We start from the raw sequence: 27108 nt of genomic DNA, 5'->3' as shown, positions 1-27108 counted from the left end.
ATCCTCACAGACAGAACTCTAAAATGGTGGCTCTTCAAAAATATTTTTCAGTGGACCACTGTTCAGCATTGGATTGCCTGGATGTTTTTTTCCATCAGAAACTGCTGTGCCTTGAGCTTCTTTCAACAGTAGATGATCCTGTTCCTAAAATATTTCCTGGGTTTCTGCACAGGGCACTGTCAGAAAGAGGATATGTTGCAGAAGAATGTACAGGAGGGTGTTTATCTTCATTTTTAGCTCTGTATCTGAATTATGTTTTTAAGCTCCTATTAAACACAGAAAAATCTGGGGCTCATCTCAGTTGCCCACAGGTTCTGTGACATAACTGCAAGGCCACAACACATGTCTCACACATATTCTAAGATGCTGCATATTTCAATTACCCACTACATATGGGCTACTGAGCTGGGCCCCTGGTTGGTGTTGTAAGCGGAGTCCAGTGAAGTCTTTTTCTTAGCTTACAGCAGACACTTGGTATTTGGTCAGCAAATCCTCTTGCTCATCACTGACCTTACTGGCTGCTCATCTATCTGGCTTATAGGTGAGCAGTCCAGTAAATGGACTGATTCAAACAGCATCTTACAGCTTAAGACACTCTAGAGAATGAGAGAGACTTACACAAACATGACATGAGATCTACTGAAGGGTCTCCGTCCTTTGCAGCACTGAGCTCCACTGCTGCCTTCCCTTCACTGTCAGGCATCTGAGTGGGGGAGACTGATTTCCACCCCTTACATACATGTATCTGTATACATATATTTACATATAATATATATTTATACAGAGCACAGATCTCAGTCTGCTGTATCAAGGGCCAAAAAATTAACTACTCCCTGAGAGGCTGCTCTAAACAGAAAAGATACTGGATTTTTTAAAATCACTCCTTTAATGCTTCTTTAAATTTGTTAACTTCCTAACTTAAACTGCATTGCCCAAATGTACAAATGATTGGCAATGGGGATTTCCTGACTTTAGAAGACAAGACTACCTCAATCAAAAAAGGTTCTGTTGGTTGAACCTCTCACTCTTAACAAACTTATACTACTGGCCTCAAAGCTGATTCTTAACATTTTTTCAGGCACTGAAAGACTGTTAAAATCTTTGGATTTTAACTGCAATCTTTGGAGTTGATGAGCTGTCAGAAAGTGAAGGCAGGTGGGTTTGGCAAAAAGGATGTCCAGCATGGAGGCTTGTGGAGATGACAGTACAGAACCACTGACTGTAGAAGGTAGAAATTTTTGATATCTTCTTTTTTAATTTACTGTTCTGTCCCTATTCTGATTGTAAGTTTGGCTGAGTGCTGTAAAGAGGGGCTCAAGAACATGAAAAGAAAGAAAAAGAAATCAGCACAGAAAATGTGACTTCTTGAAGAGAAATCTGACTTTTACACAGACCTTATTTTTTAATTACCTTTCTAAAGATTTGGAGTTTCTTTTTTTCTAAAGGGTTTGATTTATTCTAGACTTTCAAATATTTTTGATAATCTGCACTCATCTCCTCATGGTAGGAAAGTACTTCCATTTCTAGCATGAGCTTTGAACAAGAAATATGAAAATGGCAGCAAATAATGACAGAAAAGTACTGTCATTTTTTCTGAATCTGTAACACTTCAAGGTGGAATTTTGGTTCACCAGCTGTCTTTAAAATAAATCTTTATTTGTCATCACCAAAATTCTCTGGAGTTCTGCAAACTGCTAAACCAGAGGAATAGACTAATAGCTGGGAAAAGTCATTCTCAATAATACTACCTTCCAGGATCTATAAGGATCCTGATAGTCAGAATTTCTCGTTATGTTGCCAATAAAAATTGGCTCATCATTTTGTATAGGTCAGGAAACTGTCACATTTCCCCCTGTTTTGTCATTTGTCTTATGGTATTGCTTGAACCGTGGAATATGATGATTTAGCATTTGTTACAAGGTGATGAATGCATATTGTAGAACACATTGCCTACCTCAATATTCAAATTGCTAGCAGCTCTGTTGGATGGCACAGGCATACCAGCTTCTGGAGTATTTCCTTAGTAATTGTCACAGGTTTTTCTACTCATCCACCCACCTTAGCTCTGATGCATATAAACACAGACAGTTTGGATTTATTGCCAAGACATAATGGCATTTATGTGCAGCTTTTTTTGAACTTGAAAACAGCCAGCAACCTTCTTCAAACCCAAGAACAAAACTTCTGTAAATTCTTATCTCCATCTCATATTATTCAGCTCCACCCTTACAGTGCACCTGTGCTACATGTTGTTTTCATGTGCCCAAATGGTTCTATGAAAGACTGAATATGCAGATATCGGATTTATCCATATAATGAAATATCCCCTACACAGCCTCTCTCATTCATCCGTTTATCAATATGTCAGAAAATTCTAACTAATCAGACGCCACTGGGAAAAAATACTCAGCTACCCACTCAGGCAGCCAGCAGTGGAAAGAAACAACATTTTGGCCTCACGTTCCACTTCAAGAAAGTGTACTTTAAGCCCGACAAAGAATCTCTGCAACGCCTCCTCCATACTCATTACTAGCTAGACTGTCATTAATCACAACATTCAAAAAAGACATTTAGTTCATAAACTTCTGTGGGAGAATTTTCAAAACAAAAATGATGCTTGAATCTCAACAGACAAAGAATATCCCACAAGAGATTGTGACTGGTATTTTGCAAAGTTACTGGAGAAAGAAGTTGAGATTAGCAAACTACCAGGCATCATGCAGCGATCATAAAATCTTTCTTTCTGCCTCCTCTTGACCAATATAACTCCCAGTTCAGTTACCAGGGGAAAATTAGACGGAGAATTAAAAAAAATGTAAGGTTTAACATTTATGTAAAGTCCATTGCAGGCATGCTGGGCCTACAACCTGTATACATTCCCTTGTCTTCTCCATCAGGACCCACTATCACCAGGAGGAAGTACAACCCTGACATAGGACCTTTTCTCACATACACACCATTGGGCTGTGTGGCAATGCAGGACTGGGCAAATTATATCCATGAGACTTGGAAAGAAATGGTCCAAAGCTGCCTAAATGCTCTGCACACAGTAAGGGAGACTGAGACTGAAGCTGGGTTACAAGTGCAGCTCCAAAGCAGAGCACTGGATTCATCTCAGGACCCTGAGACTCCTGAAAGGTCAATTTCAAGAAGTCTAAAAATATGGAGAGACATTAAAAGAACAGAGTGGATGATGTGGCTGCTCGTAGGAAATCTCCTAGAAGATAGGAACTCTGTCAGGCCTGATAGGAGCTCTGTCAGAAGAGCAGCATCTAAGCTGCCAGTATTTCAGGAATGGAAAATGACTCTTCAGCCTCTGTGCTACTTTCATGCTGCTTCCTGACTTTTCACTTTTAGACTTTTTCTCTGTTTCTGGGAATGCTGCCGGACTGAAGGCACTTTGCCTGCAAAGCTGTCTAGCCTTGTTGTCCACATCCCTTCCCAGATAGCTTAGGTGAGTGCCTGAACATCCATAGAGGAGTCTGTTTCACTGGCCTAGAAACTATACTGTACAACATCCTTAACACTTCCTCACACAGGACCATTCCTTCATCCTGGCTGTTCTTTTGCAGTCTTTCATTCTCTCCAGAACTACTTAGCAACTGATTAAAAAAACCCCCAAACATCAAACGCTGAGACATATTTTGGCATAAGATCAGTCACTCTTTTTCTTCTGATGAGAATTGCATCAGTAGATTCAAGCAAAAGACAACTTGTATTGTTGTCCTCTTCCACCTTCCCACACTCCAAATAATTATCAATCAGATACATGAGTGAAAATTGATGAAATATAACTTTAGCCTTTGACAGTAAAACAACGCCCTTTCTCTCCCTACCTCCCAAAAAGTCCCACTAGCAAGCTTTCCTACCAATCACCTGATAACTCCTCCTGTCCAAGAGTTCACAATGGCTGCTAGCACACTGAATTCAGCATTCCTGAATTCACATCTAGTTTGCCAGACATCAGAGCTGCCATCTTCTTACACATGAATTCTCACCTCAGCCATCTCTTCCAGATGCCATTCCTTGTAACAGCAGAAAACCACAACTTGCTGTGGTTACCTCTGCCAGAAAACATTTACCTCCTTCCTTTCATTTCTTTCCCTACAGAAAAAAGCTGCAACATATCATACCTAAAGTCTATCATGACCAGAGAGAATACTAGAGTGCCCTCCATACTGATGAAGAAGGATTGCTCACAATCTGTCTAAAGAGAAAATGGTAACCTAAATGCTGAATCTTTCAGTCCTTCAGAAATGTCTCTATATTTAAAATTTCAGAGATTTGGGGTTTTGTCTCTTTTAATAAATATTTTTCCCAAATATTTAGACAACAGATTGAACTCACCCTTCCTTGGGCCTTTGAGAAATTGCCAGGAAAATCCATGAATCCCAACCAAAAAAAGTTGTATATGCTATGGACTTGCACGTATAGAGGCTGACACATTGACAAGCTGGCTTCCTGGCTTGGCTTTGGCAGACTAAGTAGAGGCAGGGCTTTTGCATAAAGTAGTTTATGATGTGACTTTACTGCTTGTCCTGGGACAAAACCAAAAGGTCTCTGAGTGTTCCAGCGTTTGGATATAGTTTATTTTCAGCTTCCTACCTCCAGCACTATGCCAGTGATTTCTACTTTTCTCTGCATGTGAGCCAGGCACATATCACAGTGATCACATCCCTCCCTGTCCCAAAGTTCTCCTTCCTCAAGCAATTCCCTTGTATTTGCAAATGCCAGTCTGGCATTAGCTCAGTATTTTTTTCAGACATCTGCACATCTATCTCTAGAGTGTCCACCCATTAAAAATACCCTCAAGTATCACAAAACTGACATATAAGAGTGAACAGAAGACATAAAAGTACTGTCATGTGCTTTTTTCTGCTAGTCAGACAATGCTGTAAGCACTGCAGTCATGTTTCCAAGCCCTAAAGCAAGTCTGTCAGCTAATAAAATGCTACATGGATTCAAGTCTAGTAACTGAGATTTCAGCTTCACTTAGGTGATTTGCAGCATTCTTAGAAGGCAGCTATACCTCTGCTTCAGTCTACACTGAATGTACACAAATATCTAGATGGCCAACTGCTCAGCTAATGAGCAATGCCTGGGTTCCTTAAGCAGTAGAACACACTGTGATTTAGATAAAGGTATTAATTTTTTATGCTGCCTAGCCCCCTGCCCATCTGTGGATGCTGCATGCAATTTAAAAGACAAAAATGCTTTCTGCAGATACAAAATTTAAGATAACAACTTTTTTTCCCCCTCCCTCTTAATTTGGCATTCAGCTATCCGTCAGGGTAAGCAACAAGTCACTTGGCAGATAATTCAGGACATATGGCTTTGAGGAATGGTAATTTAAAAGTACTTGGACAAGTTTCCTCAACTCATTCACATTAATTTGTGCTATTCTCTTTTACTTGTGCTCTAGCAGCTGGTACAGCTAAAAAAGTATAGAAAATATAATGAATATAATGCAAGTGGCAAAAAACTACTATTCATGAGTTGGATTAATGTACAGTGCAAAAACCTGTCTCAAAAACTGAGAAACAGAAGGAGTTCAAAGACAATTCAGAACTGTTAAACCTACATGCCTCATCTGTAGTCACCAGGTGGCACCAGATATATCCATATATTGGTAATTAGGTTAAAACCATTGCAACCTATGTGGTCTTTGAAATGCTGAGCCCATCACACACGGCTATTAGGCAGAGCTGGCAGCTGAATGATCAATAGACTAGAGAGTTTAGATCTAACTTCAATGAGATCTGAACATATATAGTTTGGAGGTTTGGCAGGTGGGTCTGTGGGTTTGTTTTATTGGGGTTTCCTTAGGGTTTTTTTGGTATTGGAGTGGTTTTTTGGGTCTGTTTTGTTTTGGTGGGGTTTTTTGTTTGGTTTTTCTTTTGTGTTGTTTTGTTTCTTTTAGGAGAAAGTGTAAATTAAGATCAGTGGCATCTCCTAATTTGGAGATGTTGCTTATAAACCTTTTCCAAAAATGTGAAAACAGATTACATTAACTAAATGCCTTGATTCCTGGTCAGAATTAACATATTGTTACATTTTTCTCCTTTTCTTTTGCAACACTCAAAATGTTTAAAGCATTAAATTTTGGAGGATAACCAGTTCTTTAAAAAGATACATTCCAGCAGTCCTGAAGAATTGTAGTCTTCTGTTGATACAAGAGGACATTTTCTTCTACCTTTCTGACACTGACAATGAGAACTTGAATTATATAAGAAATTCTATGCTTAAAAGTTATTTCGTTTTACAAATATAGCTACATTATTGTACGAGGTGAAGCTGAAATTAGCTATGCATCATACATAGGATATTATCTCATGAATATAAAAAAAATAATGAGAGCTAATTCATTTACTTGTGAATCATATCAGTTTTTTTCCAGAAATTCAATGTTCATAACTTTACAACTGATGAAATACTTGGGAAACTGTTTCTTGTGCTTGGAAGTATTTAACAAGGTGCTTTTCGTTCCGTTATTAACTGTCTTCTGTAGAAATAAAACTTTTCATCAGGGACAAAAAAAAAAACCAAAAAAAACCCAAAAACCACCCCAGCAGAAAAGGGTTGACCTCATTGAATCAATGGCAAAACTCCCACTAACTTCAAGGGACCAGGACTTTACCACATATGACCAGATTTATTCAAAGAAGGAAAACCAAACAGCCAAAGATATCATGTTACTAAAAGCACAGAGTCTAAAAATGAATCATTATCTAAACAATATATCAAATATTTACAAATACCAGTAATCAAAAAGTAGAGCTGTAATTTGAAATAGTTTCAAAAGAAACTTGAAGGGGGAAAACAACTTGAAGGAAGAAAAAAGTATATAACAAAAGTACATAATTCTGAGTATTCAGATTTTATCTCTTTATCACATTGGAATGATTTTTCAGCCAGAAGGTACTTTTTTATTATACTACATTCATTGTGGCATTACTGCAAAAATGCCATTGGCATTTATATTCTCTTCAGCATACCATGTTCCTAAAAATGAACCAGTGTGATTATCAGTGTATTATTACACACCTGACACTCGCAGAAACTTAATTGTTGTTGGGATCCCCAGTGCATATAACAGTGAACATGCGTAAGCAACCCATGAGTTAAAAAGCCATTTTTATAAGCACTGGCTTGCAATCAGTGCTTGCAGCAGCAATGGGCAAACCTAGCCTTCTACAGACACAAAAGGAGATGTCTCTGTTCAAATGATTCATTATTATTCTTCACACTTTACAGTAAGACCCCTAGCAAGCGCAACCAGGGAAACAAAGAAATCGTAGCAGGAGCAGCACTCTTCACACCAGCCAGCAGTGGACTCTTGGCACTGAAACAACATGCTTAAGCTTCACCACAGAGAAGGATCCTCTAGACTGGAGCAAAGAAGTTTGTGGATAATTTAACATGGTAGTATTTACACAAAAAGAAAGCTTATCTTTTGTCTGCTATACCATGAAGCCCGCCGAATACAAGTTTTACTGTTTGTATTCAAGCATTTTCATTACAGCAGCTGCGGCACATACAAAAATGCAGTCCTGAAAGTCTGATGAACAGTCTGAAGTTTAGGCAGCTATTGTAAAGTGAATTTGTAGACTCCCAATACCAAAAAGTGATTTTTTATTCTGTCTTAAAAAAAGTAACTGATAAAGACAGCAGGAGGAGATCTCCAGGGATCTCCATTTCTCTCCATTGCCAAGGGGAGCCCAGGGAGCCAGACCAGAGACGAAACACACCTTTGGATGGCTACCGTCAAATGGCATGAACTCTGCCCTGCAAGTGGCAACTTCCACTATAGAGGCTGCATAATGGAGACACAGGGGTTTTAACTGGTTTGGGATGGGGCTGTGCACTGATCCTTCAGGGTCCTGGTACACTGCACTGAGAAATTCCTATGTGCTGTATTCTCATCTGCACTATCAGTTCAGGAATCATGAAATGAGACAAACATGTGAATATAGTTTTCTTCCCTTTCTCTGACATAAATCTGTTGTCATTTTACAGGAGCTCTGCTTTTACTATCTAGAAGAAAAAGCAGGCACACACATTTGCAGGAAGACCTAGTATATCTCTTTCCATAACAAAGAAGCATAGAATTAATGTTATTTTATCAGCAAAAATTATACTTCTTACCTATTACCTGCAATTCTATCCATGGCAAGTACATTATACTGTAATTTAAGTATATTATATGTATTATCTGTAAAAGGGTTGTAATAATTTCAACATACTATTCATTGAAATACATTAATAGCATACCTATACCACACAAAACTTGAAATTGATGAAAATAGAATACAATAGTATAACTACTTTTAAGGTTTTTCTTCCTAGAAGACTCCTAGGAATGCCAGAATTTATGGGCTATGTTATCCTGTCTCCACTATTTTCTTAAAATAAGAAAGATTTGCAAGAGACTAGATAATTCCCAGAGATGTCACAAAGCAGTTCAAGGGAAAGCAGAGTAGGTATCAGATCATGAATGAGACTATATGTAATGATTTTTTCCTTTGAGAGAAGGGAGGAAAGTTTGCAGCTTTTTAGTTGTCCTTCATAGGCTGGATGACTACTTGAGACAGGACTGAAGTTCTGATCAACTGGGTCATGTCCACCACGATGTTTTCCTTTCTGAGTTGGGATATGATGACCTCTACATGGATGGGTTAAAACATTCATTGACTTTCATGGGAGTTTCATAATTAATTCAAATGGCCTACATATTCTCACTACTATTCTCTTTTGAATTATTTGTTTCTTTGAATGATTAAAGATTTTCCAGCCATATCTGCAGGAATTATATTATGATTATACAGAGGGGAGTTACGGGAAAGACAAAGAGAGACTTTTAACCAAGGCCTGTAGTGACAGGAAAAGAGGCAATAGTTTTAAACTGAAAGAGGGTAGGTTTAGAATGGACAGAAGGAAGACATGTTTTACAGTTAGGGTGGTGAGACACAGGATAAGGCTGCCCAGAGAAGTTCAGGGTGTCCTGTCCCTGGAAGTGTTCATGATCAGGTTGGATAGAGCTTTGAGCAACTTTGTTTAAGGAAAGATATTTCTGCCCATGACAGGATGTTGGAACAAGACTTGAAGGTCTTTCTGATTCAAAACAACTTCTGACTGCATGATGTATAAAGACAGATGAATACAATGCATTCAGCATTAAAGTAATTGATTTTCTGGTTTTATACTGTGTGCAAGGATGATGTTTTGTTTTTCTTTTTCTTACCCCCTCTGTACAATTCTTCTCTTTAAATTAGACCAGATTACAAACTCAGAAAATCCTGCACATACCTGCTTCTCTCCACTGGGTTTCTTGTGATTTAAGAGCAGCTCCACGGCTCCAACCACCTCCTTCCGTATGGCATGCAACAGAGCATCTCCCACATACACATTAAAACTTAAGAGCAGCTCAATGAGCTCAAGGTTCTCATTTTCAATTGCAATAAGGAGTGCAGTTCTTCCCAGGGGATCAATGCAGTTAATATTGATCTTGAAATATATTTCTGCCTCCTCCAAAGCTTTCTTTACACTGGCGTAATCTCCTTTCTCCACGGCATTCAGGTAGGCTTTCTCTGAATGAGACAGTTCGGATTCTGCCCGTACAATGCGAAGAGGGATACGATCTCTGTAGGGAGCATTGACACTTCTTTTGTAGTAGAACTGGGCCATATTTTATGCCATGCTAATACTTTGTCTCTGCAACATGAAAATAAAGACAAAATCAATAATTGAGCTGGGGGGTATGGTGCACCAAATTAATATTTGCTGTATGTAAATATTTAAAACTCATACTAGAAAGTGATGTTGCATCATTTTTTATCAATAGAAGATGTAAGCAAAAGTGGAAGCCAAAACACTGCTTATTTGTAACTTACCAGGTAAAAGCATATCTGTCAGAATACCATTTGGTTATATGCTTTTTATAAATCTGTGGCAAAAGAAATTATATGATACAACATAGTTTACCACCAAAAGTGTAGCTTCACTTCATCCTTAATTTTCGTCATTCAGTTCTGCAAGGACTTAAAGAGCACAGTTACCTGTCAAAAAAACACTGTAAAGTCCACAGAAAGACTTTGCCATGGGAAAAGCACAGAAGGGAGCAACAGGATGATGACCACCCCAAATCTGACAGAGATCTGGTTAGCACATCCTGGTAGGTGCATCCGGACAAAACTTTCCCACTGCAGCAAACTGTGTAGAGAAGCAACTGCTCATACACATATCACTGGTCAAACAAAGATCACCCCAAGTTATGGGAAAAATTGCATGTACGACCACCAATGGTCATTAAAGCCTCCCTCCACCCCTCAAATATGCCTCTGTGGGTAATTTGAACTTGGACTGTAGGATAAACCACTACTGCAGGGACCTGAGATGAGTTAAAGGTGGCACTTTTGTCCAAGTGTTGTCTCAGACCTAGGGGGAGGTTAACAAAGCCTGGGGAGAAGAATGGATCACTGCTGATGGACATAAAGAATGTAGAATTTATGGGTCACAAGGAAAAGCAATTCAAAAACTGTGCTGAAATCAACTCCAACTGGGTAAAAGTAATTCCAATGGAGAGATCTTCTCTGACATCCTACAATAACCTATGTGTTGCTTGAGGATTGTGTGTGGACAGCTAAATACAGCTTTTACATCTTTTCAGTTCTGCTCAAATACCCTGACTTTTCTGTGGCAGGCGCAGACTGCACAGTTCAGTGGTGAGCTTCCCTACCAAGATTTTGATTCAATCTCATATGCTGTTAGAAAAACATTCACATAAATTGTTTTTCCAACCAGAGCTTACTAACTTATAAATTAAAACACAGAACCTAAAAGGAAAAACAAATCCATAGGAGATAATTTCTAAGGACTGGTAGATAATAGTCACAGTTTTGATTCTGAACTACTCAGTTCTAAACTAGAATACTGAAACATAACAGCTACAAAACAACGCTAAAGCCTTACTTATAGTCAAGCATATAATGTCTGTGCTTTTATTCTGTATACTTCATTAGATGACTTTGCAAAAAAAAATCCTTCTAACAAAATTATTTTCTCCTGGTTCTATCCTCTACCTGGGGAAAAACAAAACAAACAAACAAACAAACAAAAAAACCAAACAAAAAACAAAACAAACAAAAAAAAAAAAGATAAAAGAAAAAAAAGATAAAAGAAAAAAAAGGGGAAAGAGGAAAAAGGGAAGAGAAAAAAATTGACCTCAAAGAACAAGGCCCACAAAAAATATTTCCGTCTGCTGTTCAACTGAAGGTTGAACACCTTATTAAAGAAAGAACTACAGCTTCTTTTCTTTTCCCAGCTGATAATGCAAGCTGCATTAACTCACTGCCTTTTCCTCCATTTTTTTCAGTAATTAAAACAAAATCTCTCTTGAGATTCTACAGCAAGCTATCATACATATTTTTATTATTGTGAGGTTTTCATTCGTCAAAAAAAAGTCACTTAACATAGTGAGGAACATAGTAATTAATCTGCTCCCCCTTTTCTTAAGCAGTGCAATGAGAGATATGTACAAAGGCTGTTACTGAGCTGTTTTCTTTATTTTCCAGAGCAGATCAACCCAGCTTGACATAGACAGGAAAAGGTAAAGAAGACATACGAGAAAGAACTCTCTTCCACATGCATATACAGGAGCTGAGGAACTGCAATCCTTTGCAAGATGTTTCCCAGTTTTCCCTACAGGATGGCATCAGTCTACAGTCTGGGCTACCAGAGGTTGCTCAGTCTGTGGATTGTGTTCTGTTAATCTCACTCTAAGTAAAACAAAGTTCATATCCATTGCACAGTTTTGTACCCCTGGGACAGATATCACGTTCTTAATGCGCTGTATTTTATCACTTTGCTTCTCGTTTTTTCATTTCATAACTGGAAGCTCAGTTCAGGAAGGTGAAAATTTTTATGTTCAGATCCAAATTAACATCCACAAATGTAGTTCACAAGAAGGCATCTCCAAGAAAGGTGGACTGCCATATTCCATGGACAGGCACCAGCACTTTGAGTTTCATACCCATGTTCCCAAACTCAAGCAGATTGGATGCTGGATGTGGAAGGGCGTCCTGCCTGACTCCAGCTGCCACCTGACAAAGACCTGGGTCTCAACACAGGCTCCATTTCATATCTGCCAGGCAGACGTCAAGTTAACTCACAACAATGTACACACATTCTTCAGTTTTTTACTATTTACAGAGTTCCCCACGACCCCTGAAGAAAACTGAGGGACTGCAACTGGGGGGTTAATGCTAAAGGCTTCTCTCTCTTGAAAGCACAAGAATAAAAAGATCACTGTCTCCACATTTATTGTGAGAAAAACCATGAATTAACTTGTATCAATGAAACTGGGTATCAGAGATCTTTACTTTAGAAGAGTACAGTCACCTACAGATGGGATCTATCATGATTTCATGAGAATGATTTGGGGGTTTCTTGTTTCTTTGTTTTCATTTTAGGTCTGATGAAGATCTTTTGTTACTTCGCTGTAAGCCATAATGAAAATACGTGTTCTAACCTTTTTTGTCTACCTTTTCATCATTCTTGAGAAGTAGATCTAAATTTAGTTTGTCTCTTTTAGAAGAGACATAATAAACACACATTTTCATTCCTTTAAATAACTGTTCCCCACTAATCTCTACTTGTTGCCTGCACCAATTCCTGAAAATAATTACCCATAAATGAAGTTTTGTCATAAGTAAAAGTCCATGTTTACATGCAATTAGAAACTAGAGATTGATTGCTGATACAGTACGGTCCTGGAAGGTGATACATCAAAGACAATGGTTCCATGAGTGTTAACAAAAAAAACCTGTTTATTTTATCTACAGGTAGATAGTATTGTGTAACAACTGTTACTGGGCTGTCACATGTAAATGCAAGCATATGACATTTACATGAAGCTGTAAGACCTAGAAACAGACAGCAGCAGTACAAAAGTCTCCAATTGCTTTGAACATCTCTGCAAGAATATATCTAAAGAAACAAGAGGTCAAATACAAAGGGCCAGTGTGAGCCGAATGAAATAAAAAAATTATGGTATGAACTTATGAAAAGTGTATATATATTTTATACAGTTTATAATAAAAATACTTCAGAGAAGAAATATAGACAAAATTGCATTATATGGTGTTTCCCACCATTTCCATGTCATGGAAATATCAGCAGCACCTGAACAGGAGAAATAGATTAAAAAAGGAAATCATAATACTTTGACAGAAAAGTGATTCTTATGAGAAAACATTTTTTTCTTAACAGGCAGTTTTGTTTGCACGTGCAACAGACCACTATTTCAAATTATATGGGACTGTTTTTTTCATATGTTGTTTTTCAGGGAGGAATGGTAACATTCCACCTTCTTTGCAAACCTTTACCATTTCCACTCTATTATTATTTAATAATTGCATATGTCTTAAGAAAAGGCATAAATAAATAAAAAAATTGGATTTTTTTCTGCTGCTGTATCATTGTGTATATGTACATACACACGCATATTATAATCACAGGCACACAGATATTTCCCCATCAAAGCTCAAGGAAACTGCAATTAGATTTTCTTGGCATTTATTCAATCATATTTGCTTCCTCTACATATATGATCATATTCTCCCTATTTTTCCAGAGGACCTTGACTTGCACTTCCTTTGCTCACTGCCCCCCTACCCCAAAACCAGGTGCAAGAGGAAAACTGGAGTGAGCCACCAGCAGGCACCAAAGGTCTTGGTGACAAGCTGTTGTATCGTGCTTTTTGTTTTATCAGTGGGTCTATGGTTTGATTTGTGATTTAATGTTTTTCCTTGGTGCTGGTTTTTTCTTTTGTCTCCACCCTTTTCCCAGAAATGTCGTCAGCTAGTTCCTAGTTTCTATTTCTCCAAATTTTACCCATTTCCTAAAACTGTTTTTCTTCCTTGGAAGTTTATTGGTTCACTCCTGTTATTCCCTGCCTGGGTTTTTACTCCCAACTCTCCTGATTTGTTGGAAGTTGTGTCTGCCCCGGCCTTTCCCCTGAGATGTAAGTCTTTGTTGGCCCCTTCATCGGGGCCCAGGAACAAAGAGGGGAAGAAACACCATCAAATAAAGTTTCCCTGGGACCCCTGTGCGCTGCCTGTGTTTTATACTGCGCCAAAACAACTGACAACTGGGATTCAAGGAGCTCCAGGGGGAAAACTGCTGCCCCTCACTCTCACATCAGCTAGCGGGGGAAGAGAAGCGGCAACAAGCCACCTGTATTACTGCTCACAGACGTACTGCAAACCTTCCAGAGACACAGAGAGACCCCAGGGAGGACACATCTCCTTCAGCAGACGGGGCATCGGGAGGGAAGGATACAGATGTGCTTCTTAGTATCCACATGCGTAACTTCTGACAGTCTCACTGACACAACCCTTCTAAAGATATTCCATTTCCAACACTGACCACTGTTACTATAGCATTACAGTATATATAGATAGATAATTCTAGCATTGTCCTATATAGCTTCTTCTATATCATCAAAAGCACGCTTCTGATTTTGCTCGAGTTTGTTTTGCAGACTATTTCCATTTAAAAAAAAAAAAAAAGAAAAAAAAAAAAAAGTGAAACTTCACTAGCAACTATGGCATCACTTTGCTCAGAACCAGAGCATTCATGACAAGTGAATAACATGCTGATTTCTCTGTGATCTTCTGAAACTATTTTATATGCATTTTTCATGGCAAAGTAAAGTTTCTGACATTTTCTAGGTTCACGAAAGTATGACATTTTTCTTTCAAAAATAGTTCTGTGACATACCAGCTTTAATCTGACACAGAACACTATATGATACACAGTAAAAATGATGTTCAAAGAGAATTTTGGAACATGAGACTAGCTCTGATAAATCCCAGTCCAGATGAAGCATAAAGTTCCTTCTCTGTCAGTCACCAGAACAGACTGTTTCATTTCAACGAGAACAACAGAAATGCAGATAAGCTTTTGATTTCTGAACCCAGCATTAGTCCAGATACTGCCTTATAACCAAACACCTAGACAGCAACTTTAACATGCACTAGCACTGGGGTCAACTGGATAGGCTGTGTCCATACAACATGCTTCACCCCAAAACAGGATAGCTGAATGAGAACTGCCTAGTGGAGATAATTTGGGGTCCATGCTAACTCCTACACTGTGCCTGGAAAGTGTGTAGGAAGACATAATTGTATTGAGCCAGCAGCTGGATTGATTCCAGGGACTGCTCGAACAACTTTGGCTGCAGGTGATGGAGTTTCACTGATCATGCCTGCCTTCTAGCACTGTTTATTTACAACTGTTATAGCTGGCAATACTGTATGTGGGGTCTTCACCTGAAAGTATTTTTTCATTGCTATAACTACAGTCAGTTTCAGATTTGAAAGCTAACAATAGCAGAAGTAACAATTTGGACTTTAACACCGATTTACACATGCAGGACGTAAACTGAATAACTCAGTATAGTGTACATTCCCTACAAGGCTGTTAATTTGGAAAAGAGCCAAAACTCTTGGTTTTGCTCTGGTTTAAAATGCCCTATAATCAAAGTTTCAGTAAAGCAAAGAACATGACCTAGTACACAGCTGTAGTGGATGATGAGAAGCAGGCTGCCATGTCATCTGCTTACAGGTGTTCTGGCTTCACAGTCAGGAATGCGGGACATCATCTACAAAGAACAACTTCGTGCATCCAAGGTATAATGGTTATATGGTGGATTAAACTCCACCAGCATTTTAAGTCAGCATCTTAACAGATCAAGACCTAGGAAAGTCTGAGTCTGAGACACTGAAAGCTTTACACTGTGTAAACCTTTGATGAGGTGACACAGATTACTCTATTTTGACGTTTTTTGTAAGAGAGAGGATGCAATTTCATAGCATTGTTTGGGGAGAGTTTAAACCATGGTGCTTCACATATAGCATAAATATGCTCTGTAAATTTACTTAATGCCAAATGGGAGGAAACTTTTACCTTCTAGGGCTGATGTTACACCAAATCTTAGTTGAGAATGACAGATTCTTATAACAGTGACCTTTAAAGTCTACAAGACTACTATCAGACTGGAGTTTGAGAAATATCAAAATATAAATAAAGGACCATTGAAAGACATTAGATATTACTACCAGATCTTAGAGGGGTAAGATGATTTGGGGTCATTGCAAATCTGTTTATTTTTTCAAATAAGAGATATTTGAGAATTTGGTTCTTCAAATACACCTGAAACTGAGCTTCATTTCATTTACCCTATGGGCAAAAACCTGATAGCTCACCCATGAGAAAAAAAAAATAAAAGAGCATCACTAGGTCACAGAAGTATCATTCAATGACAATATTAAATTAGTTCATCTTCCCAGTTTATTTAAATTGAAAAAAAGGCACTCTTCAGAAAAATACAAGATGCATGGTTACCTCTTGCTGATGGGTAGTAGTGCGCAAATGTCCTCAGGAATCTGTGGGAATGACCTTGGAGCTTGAACTATTTGTTCTTGTCCAGAGGGAAATAGTGACGTGTTTAAACCTCCTACCAGAGTAAAGCAGAGAAAGACTACTTTCCACTGACTGACATGAACTTGTTCTTTGAAATGATGGAGCATGAATGATGCCAGTCCAGCCTACCAGTTTAGGGTGGGAAGGACAGGGAAGGCAATAACACAGATAATGATCTTAATGAGTGACTGCAACATCCAGCTGAGTTGACCTTCCTGTCTCCTTGGCTGGTGTTATTCTCCTGGGTAAATTCAAGGAGCTCTCCAAAATAGTTTTCAAGATAAAAGTACTTCAGTGTCATCTGGCTATACAGGAGGCTGCCTTCCAGCATTTCCAAGAGTAGCACTGACCTAATCCTCTGTGGATGTACCCCTGCAGCAGCCACACAGTACAGCAACATTTCTCAGGGGACATGGGGAGTGGGCTGTCCCTGCTCACGGAAAGGGTGGGTGGTCTTTCTCCAAATGAGAAGAGGTAGAAGAAACCTATACACAATCTGTTGAGAAAAGGGTTGGGCACAAAAGGTCTGACTGAGCAAGTTCACTTGAGGAGGAAAAGATGCAGATTAGGTTGGGAAATACAGGACAGGAGCATTACTTGTGGGAATTATGCTACACGTAGCAATGACTTTGCTAAGTTTCAAGGTATGTTTTCAGACAGAACCACATGTCTTCCCATGCTTCCTATGACGAAGTACAAGGCAGCATGCACTTTGGCTAGAAAAGGGAGAGTTTGGGCAGACTGCCCAAATACTTTTAGTAAAGACTTGCTAATAAAAACACTCCTCTGTGGGTCCATTTTCAGATGTACAAGCTAAGCCAGCCTGAGAATAAGTTAAAACACTTTTCAAGTATTTAGGGCCAATAGAGAGCCAGCTGTGAAGAGATTTGTGTTCATACATATATCCTCATATAAGCATTTTAGTACTGGCTGCTGCCCTCAGACTGGTATGTGTATTTTTGTGGGGAGCCTTGAAAGAGGCTGAACCTAAAAAAAAACCAAGAAAAAATCTGCCAATAAATAAAGGCTAGTTAGGGAAAACTGTTCAAGTTTTGGAATTTATTGGTCGTTTTCCACCCACATCCTTAGTGGTTCCACCCTCACACTGTTTAGAGACACTTTAGTTGGTGTATTTTAATAATTTTACTAAAAGACTTCACGAAAATAAAATCAGGAAAATTTATTACCTGAGCTCACATACCATAGTAATCCAAACACTCAAGTAAAAAGAATTATAATGTTCAATTAAACTGAAATCAAACTGACATCAAAGCAAACCATTTAAACTCAATAGCAAAGAATGTTCCACAATTTTGTTAGTTAGACAACACAAATGTAGTTATACAAGTCTATAAGAAGATCACCCATTGGTAATAAACCCCAGTGAAAGAATTTGATTGAAATAAGTCAAATGTATAATTTAGTTGGTTAACTTGTCTAACAGAGAAACCTATTTACTATCTTGACCAAAGCCTGACAAAAACAACAGCATTTTTTTTTCCTCAAGAAGTTGCACACTTATGTGATGACTAACCCCTTCATGCCCTTATAGCAATAAAGACTTCAAAGTGACAAGCCCTATTTCCCAGAAGTCATAAAATGACAGTTTCATGTCACTCAGGACCTTTAAATGTATAGTACAGAACATGCCCTAATGAATAACTTGACAAGGTATTACATAAGGCTTCTAAAACCTAGAGTAACATTTCTTTCCAGAAATCTGCCTGCATGGCCAAATTGTCATTTATACGTATGTCCAAATAACAATTCAGGATTAATAGTCTCCAGCTAAATTACTACAAGAGTGACAAATATAAATAGTAACAATAAGAGAATTCCCATTGCTAGGGAGTGATGGCACTAGAAAGCTGTCATACGGATTCCCTGGCTGACAAAAACATGTCTATTACAGTGCTTTACAGATCTGTGACCCAGCAGCAATTATGAGAGATCGGTAATAGCTCAAATACTTTGAGCACCCTTCAGGAAGTTTGTATATTCTTGTGTGGGAGAATGTCAGAAGAAGGTACATCATTGCATTACAACACAAAAACTTTAAAAATAGATCACCTGAAAATCTGAACAACAAATCTATATTCTCAACACTTCCTTATGAACTGCTTTCTGAAGGATTATATAACATCTCTTCTCCTCAATAATGAATCTGCTCCCAGGCATATAACAATTTCAGCATCTTATTCATAGAAAAAATACATTTGACTGATAATAAAATAGGAAATAGTTGATACAGAAAACTTTCACTGTGAAAAATGCATCTTGTCAATATTTCCAATTGGCAGAAGATTAATTCTGCACTCTTTTAGCCAAGGTTTTTACTCATCTACTTTAAAAAAATAATCATCCAGACTTATGTCTGGAAATAGTGAGTAAACAACTTCATTTTGAAGCACCTGTGTTATGCTTTCTTCATCTTAAGCCAGAGGGTACAAGTTCATCTAAACACAAGCCAGCCTAACTTGGATTCTCATTGTAGGAATACCTCCTTGGCAAGACAACTAAATAAAAGCTGAAGAGAACAGTAAGTAACAATACTTCAGGAAAATGATAGTTGATTATCAGAAACCCTTTGAAACAATATTTTAACTACCAAGAAGCTCAGATGTTTGAGAGATTCACAAACTTAAGCATTACTATAAATACCTCATCTGAACTCTGACATAAGGCAGGTTGAGGGAAAATCAGCATGGCTTCCTGGTCCTGAAAAACCTGAACTGGAAAAGGCTTCCTGAGCCACCAAATCCAGCCTCTCACACAGGCAACTTTCACCAACAATCTGACTGTGTAAAGATCAGAGTCCTTGTCAGAAGTAGCTGGGATCCCCCTGCTTGACCCACTGCTTCTGTGAGTGGCGGTGGACAGAGACTCATTCCTCCAGCATGACAATTGCCTCAGTCCTAAATAATGTTGAGCTGTTAAGGACTGCTGACAAGATTATCTTTCTTCCAGCATAGTTGGAGAAAAAGCTATCCCTCTTTAGACTTCATGTGGCCAGGCTGCATAAATATGTCTCCTTTATAACTCCAGCCTATTCCTTGCACATTGGTGCCACCTGAAACACCCCAGGATGCCCTATCTGTACCCAGCTGCTCTCCTGAAAAGGCACAGGTCCCCTCTAGCTCTTATGTCACACCCCAAACCCCTCAGGCATTTAACTAGAAACAGATGTCTCTAAGTGGTCGGCTGAACTGAACCTTCAGACTCCTGTGTTTGCACTACTCCTTTGCCACACCACTTTTTCTGAGTGACCAAAGTACACTTGGTACTCCAAGACACACTTTCCTGCCTTATATGATTTCAATAATTCTCTGTCTCATGTTCGGATATTTTAATTGATTAAGTTCCAGACCTACATCACCTTGTTTGAGACTACATCATAATCATCAATCTTTAATCTGCTGATAACCCTTTTTTTTTTTTTCCTTTGCTATTTTCAGTCAAAAACTTCTGGTAAAAGGAAAAAAATATCCTTTTTTTAAATTATTCTGTAAACACTAAGTCATTTGCACTTTTAACTAGATTAGAATAACCTTTTGTACTCTGCCTCCCACAATAGTAGAATAACTGGTCTCAAGGGCAAAGCAAAAGAAAGCTCATAATGCATGTAGCTAATTCTGCAATGATGCATATATACAAGAACTACTCCCAGTAATCATCTTTCTCCCCAGAGCTTGAGCTTTAGTCAGTTTTCTCTACTTAGATGTATTACACAGGTCTCTGCCTCTGTTTGTTAGCAGCCAGTAAGTCATTGACTCCATGACCCCTTGTAGTAAAGAATGTCAAATGTTCCCTGTGAACATCATGAACTTTGTATTTGAAAACTTTGTTCTAAATATACCCACCACCATTTTATTTTATAAGACAGGTGGAATATAAATATGAGAGTTTCTTTTCCTTCCTTCCTTCCTTCCTTCCTTCCTTCCTTCTTTCCTCCCTTCCTCCCTTCCTCCCTTCCTCTCATATTTGCCTATAAGGCAAAACAAAGGCAATTATCAAGTGGCTAAAAAGAGAAGTTTTTACTGTTTACTCTTTTTCCCAAGACAGTTGAATGACATTCGCCCCTGCTTCTTACTAGTGAATGTAAGGGGTAAACATTTTAGGTAAACATTTTAGATATAAACCACATTCAGTAGTGCCATCCCTCAATGCAACCTACCTAAATTTAGACAGCATACTAAGGTTTCTAAGCTGGAATGTATTTGTCTTGGTCTCCTTCTAGAGCTAGCAGAAAAAGAGAAGGAAAATCCTCCTGCAAGCAATTCAATCAAATCTCCATTTCTTTCTTTTGACTGACACAGCTGGGTAAGAATCTAGGCCTGAGCATGTGCATTTGAGGAATTCTCTGAACCAAAGATGTTCAGAAAGATCATTTTGAAAAGAAAAAACCTGAAAATAAGAAATTGCTTTGGTCAAAACCAAATCAATACAAATGTACAAAGGAAGACAGACCCTACCCTGATTAGAAATATCAGGAAATCTCCTGATATGCAGGTGCCTAACACTATTGTAAGCCAGATACAGCAATAGTGCCTGTTATGCCTGAAATAATGCAGATTATGAGGCAAATTTATTTTGGAAAGGGTTCTCTTTGCAGGAAATTTATTTCTTGCTCTAATACCCTTCTAAGCAAGACTACAAATACTGGCACATAAAGGAGTGCACCATGAGTTGTGGCACAAGTTCCCTTTCAGATGCTGTGCTATATAACAATGTATCAAACCACTGCAAGCCACTAGAAATCTCATTAAATGTCCTGAGATATTAAAGAAGATCACAGATATTCTAGGGGGATATATATGCACAACTCACTATAACTGGCAGGGGAAGTAACATCTACTTTTTTTTCTCCTTTAAACTGGTTTTCTGAGAGATGAAACTGACCCCAAGCTACACAAAGAAGTTGAGCCTCAACTAGATACGTGGAAGCTGTTAACATTATTCCTCATTGTGCAGTGTATCCTACACTCTCTGCGATCCCCAGCATGCTGACACTGCAGTTACACACTGAGTGTGGGAACTTCTTTCAAACTCAGGTGCTAGTGATGGAGCTTCCATTTGCAATTCTGTTTTTTCTTCCAAAGATGAGAGTATATACAAAGCTGAGCATAACCCAAAGATAAAACCAGCTGCTAGTAACAAGGCCATGTACTTCTAGTAACCAATTTTGATGTTCTGGTTTGAAAGTAATTCTTTTATTGGCTCCATGCATCTACAAGAGTATCATTGCAAAATACACTGTTTAGATACTAATTTTCAGTCTAAAATTATTTATAGTTGATACTCTAGCAGATGCATGGAATCAAAAACAATGCTGGAAATCTAACGATGACTGTTAGAAATTCCATGCACAGGAGGTGCATTAACTAAATAAGCAACGGGTTATTTTGGACTGACAGTAAGATCTTTACTAAAAAAAATCAGCCTAACACACGTTCTTAGAGCAACATCCCCTCCAGCCATTGCTTCCCTGCCACTGCAGTGGTGTCCTCAGCAGGGAGCTCCACTGGTCCCTGTGGGCCGTGCTGCCCCCAAGAGCTCACACTAGCTGCCAGGCCACCCACAGCCAGCTGGACACCGCTCACTGGGTTAGTGCCCTGATCTTCTGGGCACTACAAACACCAGTTTCTATTCAAGGAAATCTAAAATTATGGCATTCTTTCCATTGGGAGTTACAGCTTCAGACATGAAATAACCCTTAACAAATAATCAGAAACTGTTAACATAATACCATCCATCATAAAAAGAGTTGGTAGCATTTTACCAGTGCTCTGAGGAGAAAAGTCAGACAAACAACTGAAAATAATCCCATTCAAAATTAATTTTTGTGAATAGAAAGAAGAGTACTTTTAGGAATGAATAAGAATCAAAATATTCAAAGCTTTTCTTACAGCAGCAAAAACTTCAGATTGTAAGATATCAGGGATCGAATGTTACTGAAACATGGATCCCTCAGTTCTCTACACTCACTGCTTGGAACAAGGGGAAAATTAAATTGCTATTGGTACATAATGTGCTTGAGTGCTCACTTACTGTTGGTTGTATAAGGAGCAGCTGACTGAGGTTTTAATATTGTTCACAGTAACAATTCTCATGGTAAGCAAGCTATTTGTTTTCCAGAGGTAGAACTGTTTCTAGACTAATCACCCTTATTTGCTTAACTAGTAAGAAAAATGGGACTAATTCAAGGGTAGTATAATTTAGACATTGCCTTTACAGAGTAGTCCCAAAGCTCATTGCACAGTGGCATGTCAGTGAGAACTTAATCAAGCTAATTGTCTCAAAACATAAGGTCAACCTCAAGGTAGAAATACCAGCTGTTAATAAAATTCTTCTCAGAAACAATTACTCAGTTTGACTGAACAAGAGTATCTGGATCCTGCATTTTACAGATAGCAGTAAGAGTGAAAAATGTCCACCATTTTTAGCAATGGCTTAATAACTTATGGGACCTGGCTAGAAAAGAAATTGTAACATAAAAACAACAAGAGATGGGCAGTGGATCACACAACAGAATGTGTCCATTGGAATATGGTAAATAACACAGAATTGAGAATTACAGCCAGTGGCAGTGGACCCTGAAAGTATACTCTCATTTATTTCTGAAAAGCAACCAACTGTTTGGATGAGAGCTGTGTCAAAGTGCTGTATATATTTGACAATCATTTACTGGCAAGTTTTTGGCAAGTTTTTGCTTTAGGCAATCTCATGTCCTTAGACTACTTCTTTTGGGAGAATAAAACTGTGGGTGGCATTCAGTTCAGGGTTAAGACACCTACGTTAAATGTCTAAATGTAGATGTTGGCATTTGAGATAAGTCCCCAAACTCCCTCTGTTGCCAGTGGATAACCAGGATGGGATTCGTTTTCTAAACAGAGAATGACCTTTAAGATATCCTACAAGCCTGAGACCTAAACAAATAGAAAATACCCTTCTCTGTCCACGGGTAGTATCCAAGAAGGCTGCAATGTCTGATGTCACTAGACACACACCTTTTACCCAACTTTATCACAGCTTTAGTCAGTAAAAGTAGCAGCACTTGCAAAGTGCTACGACTTGCCTTAGGGATTGACAACGCCAGTCAGCTCCAAGAGGTCACAGACTGTTTTTCACCCAGCACACTTATGGACACCTGCAAGACTACCCTGTGTGGGCCTGGATACAAATCCCATATGGTGAGCAGAATTCAGTTGCCTGAATATTGTTTGTAGGGCCAAAAGTTGATACACTGAGGTTACAGATGTGATCTGGGTCAGGTGAAAGTCATGACAGGCAGGGAAAGGGCTGCCTCTAGGGCAGCTATCATCTGCCAGGTTATGCACTAGGAGGATCCCAGGAGCACAATGAATTTAGATGTCTGCTGGGGAAGGAAGAATGCAGACCATCTGCTTTAAGGCAGATGCAGTACTAGGGGGATGCTGTCAAACTGCTCCCTGGCTGTACAGTCTGTAGAAAAGCCATGCACAGGGGCAGAGAGACAGAAAGGAGCACATCTCTTCTTCCCGTGGTGTCAGAGGGTCAGCAAAAACTGAGACTTCAAGGCTGCTGGCAACACCCAGCAATGGATGGGAGATGCTGTGCAGCTTCTCCTCACTGCATGAGTGGAGTTTGCCATGCAAATTTTTTGCTACTAATAGAAAAATCAAGAACGTCTCCCATTAAATCAATATCTGAAGAGAAAATGAAGATACATTACATTAGCAGCCATCATTTGGCACAGATGAGGCTGTTGCAGGCACTGCTCCATTTTTGGGGCAATCAAAGTTTTTGCCTTGACACAAAGTGCTAACAGGCAACCCAGGTGTTATCATCCCACAGCTTGATACCCTGTTACTCCACATTTGAGCAAACGTCAGAGCCCTTCTGGGCTGCCATCTGCTTATTTCCAATCTATGATATTTGGCTCACTACTTGCCCCACTAGAGATATATATTGCTAGGGTTAAACCAGGGTTGCCAAGATTTCCCAATAATTTTCATAGATACATGATTATCATATCACATTAGAAAGGCAAAACAGCACAGAATATAAATGATGGACACATATGCCTGTATTTCAACACTAGGAGAGAATGTTTCACAGTCCAACACACTTCACTATTCAAAATGCTTTCCAGATATTTCACTGGTATTTCACTTTGCTATCTCACACCCCATTACTTCTAATTATACTCAACCCTGACCTATTTAAGCAAATTTTCCTAACAGCCTGCTTATTGACAACGACTCATCCAAGTTGTTTTCATTTATGACATCTATCAACTAGAAAGATTTGAGGTGAACTGGCTGTATGTTTGTCTTTTGCTATGGGACAATGGGCAAAGCTTTCTACTGCAGTCACGACTTCTTGCTGTCACATTTTCGGGGGTGACAGCATCAGATGGCTTCAATATCATGTCACATCCCTGAAGCAAGTCTTTATCCTAACCTTTTCCTTCATATTCTTCTATCACCTTATTTTATCCACAACTCTCCTCAAAAAACAAAACAAAACAAAACAAAACAAAACAAAAAAAAAAAAAAAAACCACAAAAAAACGGAACCCCCTTTCCCCCCATCCAAAATCAAACCAGACTAAACCAAAAACAGGAAGTATAAAGGAAATTAAGCCAGCCTTCTTGAGAACACTGTTCGTAGGCTATCTGCAAAGCTTCAACTTGTGTCAGGTGAGAAGGTAGAAGTGAGGAATTGAATTGGCTGGTGACCAGCTCTACTTCTACAAGTCCAGTCTGATTTGATGAGAGCAGATGAGCGACTGCTAAAATAGCTAATCTCTGCCACATTGCTTTTAACTGTGCAAAGCAAGGCTGATCAAGAGCAACCACCAAAGAGGAAGCAGGAGCAGGTGTACCTGTGCCTGTGTGACACGAGCCCTGCTGTCTCAGCTATATTCAGAAAACCACCTGCTACAACACAGATCTGCATGTGATAGAACCAAGGCATAAGGAAGGCATTAATCTGCTTATTGAGACTTGCTTTGTGTTCTTCAAAAGCATGTGCAAAACCTGAGTGGGTCATGACAGCACACTGGATCTTGAGCATTATTTTTTCATGCTGTCATTCCTATAGGAATAGATAAGACTGCATCTGCCTCAGCAAATATCACAGAGCAGTAGGAGCAGAGCTCCTTGCTGAGAACCGTATTTCAGGTGATTTCCCTCAGATCAGTTCTATCCTGAACCAGCAATCTGAGCAGTAATAGCTGGAATGTGGCAGGAACACAGCTATAGTGTGGCAGGAACACACCTGAGTCAATGATCTGTCTTTGGATCCTGCAGAAGAATCCAGTCCACAGGCTCCAGGCCTCTGGACTGGAGTGCCAAACAAAGCTTGGTAGGACGGGGAAAAGAAGGATGGAAAAATCACTTCAGATGGTACTTTGATGTTATGATACTAGACTAATGTAGATGCATCTACAATAATTCAATCTCTTGTTTCCAGTTTAGAAACTTTGGTGCTGACATAAATTGCTCTGATCATTAAATACCTAAGAAAGCTCTGCCCAGCACACTGGTATTTGACAGTATTGCAGTTATTTCCAAGCGTCCTGGTGGATGGTACATGAAGTTAATTTTTTTTAAGACGCACCTAACATAATCAAGGGAAGGGCTCAGTTACCTACAGGACAGCATGGTCTTTAGTGCATGACTAAGTTCTCTCTGTGTTGAGTCCCTCACAACCCAAACTGTTCTATGATTCTATGATTTAAACTCCACTTCTTTTGTGAAAAGACTGCTGCCCCCAACCCATCACCCCCCACTTTACAGATCTAGAGGAAATTGTATTCAAGTAAGACACTCAGTCTTTCTCTTGAAAGTAAAAATATTATAATCCATTTTTTAGATAAATTACCTTGGATCACTGCTTTCAAACCAGAAAGACATGTTATTCTTGATGTTCATAGAATGGTTCAGTGTTCAGAGAACTTAGTCAAATCTTGAACAAACCATTCTGAGATTGTTTACAGCCATATATTCTAATCTCGATGTTGTTCTGAAACATAATAGTTTTCAGTATTTCTGAATTTTTCCATTGAAAAAGAAATTCAAAATTGACTGCAATAGGGAGAAGGGACAAGACCATGATGACAAAGACTGGTGCTTAGAGCACTTGCCTGAAAGAGCCAGTGCTCAGTGCTCAAGAGCCTGCATTCAGGACTGGCTAGAAATAAAGGCACAAGAAATAAAATATAAACTTTCTGGTAGGCCTTTCACCAAACACAAAGTTAGAATCACAACAGAGGATTTTAATGAGAGTATGCTCAAATCTATTACATGGTCTACAAATTGAGCATATGAACTGAAAATTACAAAGTAATTTTTACCCTATTAACTTTTTGATTATCATTTGCCATAGCAAAATGTTGTTTTGACAGTGCATAATGTTAATTTTCAACATGCATTGAAAGGAATTTAGACTTATGTTTTCTATAGTACTGATCAAGTAAGCAGAATACGATAATTAAAAAAAGAAAAGTCATTGTATTTTGGATGCCACTACAGACTTCCAAAATTATAGGTCTTAAATTCTATCCATGTTTTGTACTGACCTCAACAAGTCAAGAATGATTTGTCTCCAGCTACTTCTTTTTTTTTTTTTTTTCCTTCTTGAT

General features: G+C 38.7%; 1 protein-coding gene across 1 annotated transcript in view; it reads right to left on the bottom strand.

Moving 5' to 3' along the window:
* Window positions 1-27108, bottom strand: part of TRPC4 (transient receptor potential cation channel subfamily C member 4) — a 131864-nt gene that overhangs the window by 71459 nt on the left and 33297 nt on the right. Inside the window, exon 2 of the mRNA XM_041407398.1 lies at window positions 9307-9711. Coding sequence (XP_041263332.1) covers window positions 9307-9684 — 378 coding nt within the window. The 5' untranslated portion in view covers window positions 9685-9711. The remainder of the gene's footprint in view (window positions 1-9306; window positions 9712-27108) is intronic.

Source organism: Onychostruthus taczanowskii, unplaced genomic scaffold (assembly GCF_017590055.1).
Source record: "Onychostruthus taczanowskii isolate IOZ18803 unplaced genomic scaffold, ASM1759005v1 scaffold26, whole genome shotgun sequence".
Lineage (NCBI taxonomy): Eukaryota > Metazoa > Chordata > Aves > Passeriformes > Passeridae > Onychostruthus > Onychostruthus taczanowskii.
Note: the sequence above shows the minus strand (reverse complement) of the source record. Positions and strands in the feature narration are given on the sequence as shown.